Here is a 9,023-nt window from a genome sequence, read left to right on the forward strand (position 1 = left end):
CTATCTCTAGAGACAAAGGATCTGGGTTCAAATTCCGCCTCTCTCATTTATTCCCTGTTTGACCTTGGGCAAATAATTTCCCATCCCTGGGCCTCAGTTTCCTCATCTGTAAAAAAAGAAGCTAGACTGAGTGGCCTTTCAGCTCCCTTCCAGTTCTGATCTATGGTCCAGTGAAGGAGGCTTCATGGGTCTGGCTGGTGTTGGAAGCCCCAGGCCTGGGTGCTGGATGGCGGGTGGGGGACTCACCTTGCCGGTCTACACTGAGCAGTGTCCATGGGGCCTGGGGAGGGGTCAGTGCCCAGCCTCCCCAAGTCCAGTTCTTTCTCTTCCAAGGACCGTCCAGGCCCTGCCCTGGGCTGGCCGCAGTGGCTGGTGCCTATTTCATGTTGCCCAGGTGGAATCTGCCAGGCTGGTCTAAATAAAGGGCACCCAGGGTCTCTCTCTACTTCCCGCTCAGGGGTTCCTGGGCCCAGCAGGTGACAGCGTCAGTTTCTTGCCCTGCTTCCCCATGGTTACAGTGGTGGGATGGGGCGTGGGAGTAGAGATGGTCCAGCTTGGTATTGCTGGAGGCACACCAGCTGACCCTTCAGACCAGCCCCCAGATACGATGAGTCTTTGGAAGCTCAGGAGGCCTGACCCCAGGTCCACGGGTCCCTCATCTCTCCAGCCCTCTGATCTCCCCCAGCCCAAAACAGGTGGGTCTCTTCCTTTCCAGCAGCTTTCACCCTCCTCACCAGGTGGGCGGGATATGGACTCCTTCTCCTGAGGCAGGGAGGAACAGAGGGGGCCCTTCTGTCTTCAGGTAGCCAGCCACCCTCTGTGCCTCTTTCTTAGGCCCTGGGGGTTTTCTCAGGGTGAGGGCCTTGACAGTCAGCCCCCAGGGCCCCTCCCTCCTCTGCCCACCTCCACCGGGGGGTCCTGCTCTAAGCCTACTGAGTAAGATGGCTCTTGGCCTGGGTGTCCAGGGGACTCGGGGGCTGTTGGGAGACCTCTGTGATGTGCTCCGTTGCCGTGGTTACCCTAAGTATATGATGATGTCAGCGTTCCGAGGGCTGGAGCCCCCCACCTGCCCAACCACAGTTATCTCCCCCTTCTGGCTTACTCTGTCCATACTAGCTAAAGCTATGGAGATCTGTCTGTGTCTGTCACGGTCTAAACAATAATACAACTTAATCTTGATTTCCTTGGAAAGTATCTAGACTTGGAGTCAGGAAGAGCAAATCAAAAGTGTGCTGGTGGGGTGGGGGGAGGGGAGAGATGGGGAGAAAATGTGGACCTCAAAATCTTGTGGAAGTGAATGTTGCAAACCAAAAGTAAATAATTGTTTTATTTTAAAGTGTGCTGGGTCTGGAGTCCCTGGGGCTCAAGTCTCACCATCTGTGACCTGTAACTTTGATCCTGCAGAGCCCTACGAAGGCTCATCTTTAAAATGAACAAGTTGGTCTACTTGACCTTTAAGATTCCTAGTTTTTTAAGTCTGTGACCCTCTGGTAGCTTGTCGACTTTGAACAAGTCCCTTAGCCTCTGCCTGGGTCAGTCCCAGTCCTCTAGGGCCACTCCCTAGGAACAAGTCATTCTGCGTTGACAAAGAGAATTTCCACCATGGGAGTCCCCTAGACGGATGATTACCAAAACGCTATTATATTTAATTTATTTAATTTTGCATTATTATGCTATTAATTTTCTCACCACCAGGTTGGCCAGAGAGTGGAATTTTTCAGGCACAACTCATTACTCTCATAGAACTGTCCACTAAATCTCAGAAGGGTCAGGCTTTATGAAGTGTGTGCCTAGGCCAATGAGGTCATAGATCCTTGAAACATCATTTACAACATGTTATAAAATAAAATAAGTTATTAGACTCATTAATGTAATTAATAACATTTAATGTTGATAAAAGCTCACATTCCTATAGCTCTTTAAAATGCTTTCCTTACAATTCAACAAGCATTTCTTATGCACTGAGCCAGGGCTGTGGCAGTAGAGATAAAAATAAAACTGCCCCTGCCCTCAGAGGGTTTCTGTTCTAGCTTCTGCGGCTCTGATATGATCACCAGTAGAGAGGGAGAAGAGAGAAGAGAAGGGAGCCTAGGACAGAGCCTGAGAGGGACACCCACAGTTAGGGAGGAAGACCCAGCAAAGAGGACCAAGTTGGAGTGGGGGAGGACAATCAGACAAGAGCAGGGAATGAAAACTCAGACAGGAGGAAGCAGAGAGGATGGCCAACAGTGCCAAAGACTGAAGAGAGGTCCAGAAGGCTGAGGTCAGCAAAAGACCAATGAAGCAGTCCAAGGCTTGTCATCTCCATTTGACAAATGGGGACACTGAGGTGCATGCCACAGGGGAGGGGGCTTGCCCAGAGTCATATGGGGAATAAGACTCAGACCCAAGATATGAACTCTAGTCTCTTGACTTTAAGAGAAGTGCTCTTCAAATATCACACCCTAGCTATAATTAGTCCCCAATTTATAGATGGGGAAACTGAGACCCAGAAATGAGAAATAACTCTTTTTTAAAAAAGAAAATAGATTTTTTTTGTTTTTACATCACCTGGATTTTCCTCTACATCCCTCTCCTTCCCTCTCCCAAAGAGCCATACCTTATAACAAGGAATTTTTTTCTAAAGAAAGAGAAGAAAAAAAATTCAGCAAAAACTAATCAGTCCATTGAAAAAATATTGATATGATATGCAATGATGTGGGGCTCTATCCCCCACCTCAGAAAAAGAGGGGGGTGGGGGAGGCGCGGAAGTCTCTTTCCCGACACTTCCCGGCAGGTCCCCTGATTTTAATCTAGAGCTCTTTCCCACAATGCCAGTGTCACCTACCCCTAACTCTCCCCAACCCATCTTAAAGGGGCTCAGGGTATGCTCACAGCACAGACCTTTTTCTCAGAAAAAAAGAGGAAAGGTCAAGGGCCAGCAGGAGGGCCCCTTGGGGCTGAGGCACCCTCCGGTGGTCACTCTGGGAGAGGCAGGAACCCACAGCCCAGAATCCCGTCTGAGGGAACATGAGGCTATCTAGATCAGCACTTCCCAAACTCCCTGGGCCTCAGGACCCCGGGGAAGGAAGGGGCCTGGTATCTCCCGAGAGAACTTAGAAATGCTTTAAGGCTGGCAGAGCGCTCTACACATTTTATCTCTTTTGATACCACAAGTGTTTTCTGCGCCCTCTAAATCTGATGCCCTGGGAGAAACCCCAATTGCCCTGCCCTAGTTTTGGCTATGGTTAGTAATCTAAAAGATGATCCTTTGTTTCAGGGGAAAACCTTTGTGTTTCCCAAATACAACCCAGCCCATTTGTGGGGTCACAGATTTAGAGCAGGGAGCAGCCTCAGAGGTCACCTAGTCAAACCCCACCCCCATTTATAAAATGAGAAGGCTGGATGTGACTTCAGAGCGCTGAGCACCCTTCTAGCTGAGGGAGGCTGGCTTTGGAGACCAAATACTTTGGGAATAGAGATCCCATGTGCTCCTTCTTTCTTCCTTCCTTCCTCCCTTCCTTCCTTCCTTTCTGCCTTCCTTCCCTCCTTCCTTTCTCTTTTCCTTTCTTTTTTTCCTTTTTTACTAATTTGCATATATCCTATAATGTGTGCTTTTATTTTAATTTTAATTTTATTTCTGTCTGTGCGTTTTTGTATTTTAGGAAAATGTTATTTATATCTTTAGTTTTCACATCACATCCATTTCCCCAACATCCCCCATCCTCCAAGAGAGCTAGGCCTCATCACAAAGAGTGAAAAAGAGGGGACAACAGTTTATCAGAACGCACTGACCCATGAGCCGAGGGCAGTATCGTCCCATGCAGTGCCAGGCACCCATAAGCACCCCCTCCTCGCCCCCTTACATCAGCCTGGTTCAATGCTTTGCTTACCTGTGTGTGTCGTTAAAGAAGACTCCACCTGCATTGGACTCTCCAATGTCAATGAAGGCCAGGGTGAGGAGTCTGGACTTCATCTCATGAGTAATGGGGAGTCATTGAAGGTTTGTGAAGGTCAGCAAAGGGAGGGAGGTGCACATAAGCCACATTGTAATGGATCTGTGAACTCCCTGGTAAGGGCAGTCCTCCCACTGGTGCTGATAGAGGCCCATCTCAGTCCTCTCCTCCCTAATAAAGGATCTACATCTTTAAGGCATTCCTTGAGGTCTTCAAAGATTCTGTGGTTCTCAGGGCAACCTTGGGTGTCTACAGTCAGTCTTCAGTCTCTCGATGGCCCACCATTGTCACAGAGGATAATGGTGTGTCTTGTGCATTCGGAGTGGGAGATTAAGTAATGTCATTGATGTCAGAACTCCTAAGTGGGGAAATTCCCTCCACTGATGCAGGTTGATTCCTTTTCTGCAACTTTTGGAGCAGGGCGGGGATAGGAGACTTGCCCAAGATCATACAGTTGGAACTTCTCAGAATCAGGACTTGAGCCGGGGTCTTCTGTGGGCTACGCCATGCTGCATCTCATGGTAGATACAAAATCACCGTGTGTTGTGGTGAGCTTTGGCAGAGAGATTTCCTTTACAGGCTTTGCGTTCTTCTTACTTGTCCTTCATTTCTGGAGAGGACCAATGACGTTATGGGGTGACAACTTGACTTGCATACAAATTGGATTCCGGTGAGGCAGAGCCGCACAAAGTTGTCAGCCTCACTCTCTCTTCCAGAGTCATCAGAATCCAGTCACGATTATTGGCCATGGCCCCGGATGCCAGAGATGGCATTGGTGTCTTCCATGTCTAACCAAACTCTAAGCACTCCCTGCTTCTGCCGCTGGAACAAATCGTGCATGTGTACCCATTCCCCGGGGAGAAATCTTCACGTGCTGGAAGTAGACAGCCCCTACCTCTCCAATGGGTTTGAGGTCCATCAGTTACCTTTAACCTGGTTTAGCCCATCTTCACCACCGCACCTGCTACAGCTTCTTGGAGTCACAGGTGAGAGTTGGGCAACAGGTGGATACCAAAGGTGGACGAGCAGCCCTGAGAAGCCCTCCCACCAGAGGTGCTGGTCCTCCCTGAACACCCCACATGACCTTGTATGCAAAGGTCAACCCTGGAAATTCACTGTACTCAATTCAGACCCACCAAATGACTTCTTTTTAAAGTTTTAGCGATGTCCCTCCCCTGACACATACAACCTGAGTGACCCCAAGCAAGTTGTTAAACCTCTCAGTGTCACACACAATTCTCAAAAATGATCACTTGTAGAGGGGGTGCAATCTGCTTTGGTAGAGAGAGTTCTCTTATCTAGGAGTTCCACATATCAATGAATTCTCAGGTCCATCCCTATTTCTATCCTTTTGTTCTTAGAGACCAAGCGTTTCCAGCTATACTTCCTCCCCAGCCCTAGCCACACATGCCCACAACCAAGCGAGTCTCCCCTCATAACAAAGAAAACCAGCTTCCACCATAACCACATCTGAGGGTGTATTCAATATTCTGCACCCATAGTCTCCCACCTCTCCAACCAAAAGAGGGAGGTGCATTTCCTTGTTTCTTCTCCAGAATCAACATGGGCCATTACAATAATGCTTTGTTTCATTGATCTTTTCACTTCCCTCATCGAAGTTACAACGTTTTGCTTTCCCGATTCTACTTACTTCACTCTGCATCAGTTGCTTGAAAGATTCACATGCTTCTCAGCATCTCCTGTAATTGTCTTTTCTTATAACTCAATAATATTCTATCCCACTCATGTACCATGGTTTGTTCAACCATTCCCCAATCAATGGGCACTCATTTTGTCTCCATCTTTTTTGTGACCATAAAAGTGCTGCTATGAAAATATTTGTGTATATGAGACTCATCTTTTTGTCCTTGGCTTTCTTGGGGCCGCATGTGGGATTAATGCAATGGGACCACTCTGGCTCAGATATGAACCATCTGGTAACTTTTGTCACATAATTCCAAATTGTTTTCTAGAATGATGTACCAACTCACCACTCCACCAAAAATGCATGAGAGTTCCTATCTTCCCCAAGCCCTCCCAAGAACTCTTTGACATTGATCTTTGCATTGTCCTTGCCAGACAGCAGAGTGAACAGAGTGTTGAACTTGAAAACCAAGGCTCTGACACTTACTAATTGCGTGACCTTGGACAAGTCACCTAATCTTTCTCTGCCTCATTCAGTTTCTTCATCTGTAAAATGTGGATAATAGTAATATATCTCACAGAGTTGTTGGGAGGATCATATGAGGTAATATATACATAAAGTGCTTTTAAAAACCTTAAGATGCTATTAAATATTAGCCGTTATTATGGATTCTTCTAAGAGTATGGTATTTGAGGATTCACAGTTGCTGAAAGAATACTCAGTACTCAAGCCTTTGATAGAAAGACCCCAAGGTCACCTTCTTGTCTTGATGAAGCATCTGAGTAAGACTTTGTGGAGAACACCAAGAATACTGATATTGAAAATATGGTCTTTTGGAGTAGAGAGGAGCTTGGGACTGTCAAAAATTCTACAGGACTTCCCAACAGTGATCTAGCCTGCTCGTTTCCTTCTGGTCAGTTCTTTGTCCTGTCTATGGGTAATTCAAGTCTAGGATAAATGTACTTGGTAGATTTTCTCAGTGGGCTACTCAGCTAACCACACATTGTTATCAGAGCAATAGGTGTTGTTCGTCTGCTTTTCTTTTTTTCTGTTTGGATGGCTAAGTTGATGTTTTTTCAAGTGACCATGGATTTTAATGAGGAGTGTTCTAAAGCTTACTGCAATCAGCTGAATCTCATCTGGGCATTCATTCGTTTAATTCATTTACTCATTCATTTAGTAAAAATGTCATTCATTTATTCATTCATACATTTAATAAACATTAATTAAGTGCCTACTATGTTCCAGGTACAATGTTAAGTGCTGGGGATACAAAAAGAGGCAAAAGACAGTCCCTGCCCTCAAGAAGCTTAAAATCTAATGGAGAAGACAACATGCAAACAAATGTATGCAAAGATTACAAGATAGATTTACAGGCATCTGGAGAACTTTACCATCTATGAGAAATTCCCTCCTGTAATGGGTCTCCATGAAAGATATCCTCCATCACCTTGTGCCCTCCTTGAAGTGCATACTCAGTGGATCATGGACCAGATTAACTCCCATAGTCACCGCCTGCCATTTAACTCTGTATGGGAAGCCCTTTATTGAAGGCAAGCTTTGAGTAAAATCAATAAAGCATAGACAGAGTAGAAGAGAAGCCTGGAGTTTAGGGGTAGGGGGAAGCAGAGCGTGAGAGTTTTTTCAAATATTGGAAGGGCCTCCACATTGAAAAGAGATTAGACTTGCTCTGTTTAATAATAAATGGTAACTAGCATTTATCTAGCGATTTATGGTCTGCAAAGCACTTTATCCATTGTGTCATTATAACCTCACAATGCCATTAGGAGGCAGGTGCTACTATTATCCCCATTTTACAGATGAGGAAACTGAGGCAGGCAGCATGTATGTGACTTGCTCAGAATCACACAGCTAGTAAAGGTCAGAGGCCAGATTTTAACTCAGGTCTTCCTGACTCTACTGGACCTCCTAGTTCGGTCCCAGAAGGGAAAACTAGAGCCAGTGGGGGGGGGGGTAACAGGGAGGTAGATTTAGTATCAATGTTAGGGAAAACCTCCTAACAGAGTTTCCCCAAAATGGTCTAATCTACAGGAGGAGGTATTGGGCACCCCCTCATGTACCTGGGCACTTAGATGACCCCTTGTCTCGGACGTGGCAGAGAAGATTCCCATCTGAGAGGATGAGAGGGAATGTTGCATAACAAATAGATAGACAACCAGACTTGGAGTCAGACAGAGTGGGCATAGATTTAGCCCGACACTTCCGAGGGACGACAGGAAAGTTTCTTAATCATCTTCCTGAGCCTCAGTGTCTTCATTTGTAAAATAGAAGCCTACCTTTATAGGGTTATTATGAACAAATAAAATAATGTGTGCAAAAGGCTGTGTAAACCTTAATGCAAGCTGATGTGGTCTACGAGGCCCTTTCCAACCCTGGGATTCTGACACTTTTTAAATGAATTTCTTTCCAGGAGTAAAAATCAACTCCCTCACCTCATACCCCCTCACCACTGAAAAAGAAAAAAGAAAAACAAAATTCTTGTAATAACTCTGACTAGTGAAGCAAAATAAATTCCTGCCTTGGTGCTGTCCCAAAACCCCTATGTCTCATGTGGAGCCGGGACTCTGTGGAATCTGTGAATCCTTCCCCCCTCTCCATCCATCGGGTGCCCGGGAAGATGGGGCCGCTCTGTCTGAACGAGCGTGGCTGCTCTTTTTCATGTCCTCCTCATACCCGGAAGAGCAGACAGAGAAGCCAGCTCCCCAGCTTCTGAAGGATGGCTGAGAACTGACCCACCAGCTGGCCTGGACGGAAGCTTGGAGCAGAACGAGGAAGAGAAAGCAGATTTCTCAGGAAATCGGGAGAGGAAGATGTGAGCTATTCAAGGCTGACTTTAGGGAACTGAGTGGAGAAGACAAAGATTCCTGCGTAAAGCTTATCTCCTGCAGCAGACAAAGTGGCCCTCTGTAACTGGATGGGTGCCTCCAGAGGAAGAGGAAGGGCTTCAGGCCCAAGTCACAGTCCAGAAAGAAGTCCTTGCCCACCAGCTTTTGGCAGCAAGAGTAGTTACCAAGAAAGGCAAGGTGGGCTCCTTTCTTGGGTCTGGGTCTATTCCCCTCTAACTGTGCCTTCTGGAAGGACCACAACCCCCTCTAAGGAGGGAGGGAAGGACAAAGCCAGAGCAGAAAGGACAGCACCATAATGTGGGTATAAGAGGGGTGTTCTCTGGGGAGAGCGTTCCCTCAGTTTGAGGTGTTTTATACCAACTGTTCTTGCTCTAACAACTTAATAAATAAACATTTTTAGTCTCTAAATTTTTATTTTATTTTTAACTTATTGAATAAAAACAAGCATTTCCATAACATAATATAATACTAATTTAAAAAAAAAAAGACTACACACGAAACTGCCAATCAACTATGTACAACTTGCTATTCCATTTCTTTTTTTTTTTTTTTGGCTTAGGCAATCAGGGTTCAGTG

General features: G+C 46.1%; 1 protein-coding gene across 2 annotated transcripts in view; it reads right to left on the reverse strand.

Moving 5' to 3' along the window:
• The window catches only part of RAB3IL1 (RAB3A interacting protein like 1), a 62,342-nt gene extending 61,389 nt beyond the window's left edge, over positions 1–953 (reverse strand). The window contains exon 1 of one of the 2 annotated variants that reach the window (XM_020968435.2): positions 247–953. In XM_020968435.2, coding sequence (XP_020824094.1) covers positions 247–275 — 29 coding nt within the window. In that variant the 5' untranslated portion in view covers positions 276–953. The remainder of the gene's footprint in view (positions 1–246) is intronic. The other variant, XM_020968432.2, reaches the window with a different exon arrangement.
• Positions 954–9,023: the final 8,070 nt, after the last annotated feature.

Source organism: Phascolarctos cinereus, unplaced genomic scaffold (assembly GCF_003287225.1).
Source record: "Phascolarctos cinereus isolate Bilbo 61053 unplaced genomic scaffold, phaCin_HiC Scaffold_9;HRSCAF=440, whole genome shotgun sequence".
Lineage (NCBI taxonomy): Eukaryota > Metazoa > Chordata > Mammalia > Diprotodontia > Phascolarctidae > Phascolarctos > Phascolarctos cinereus.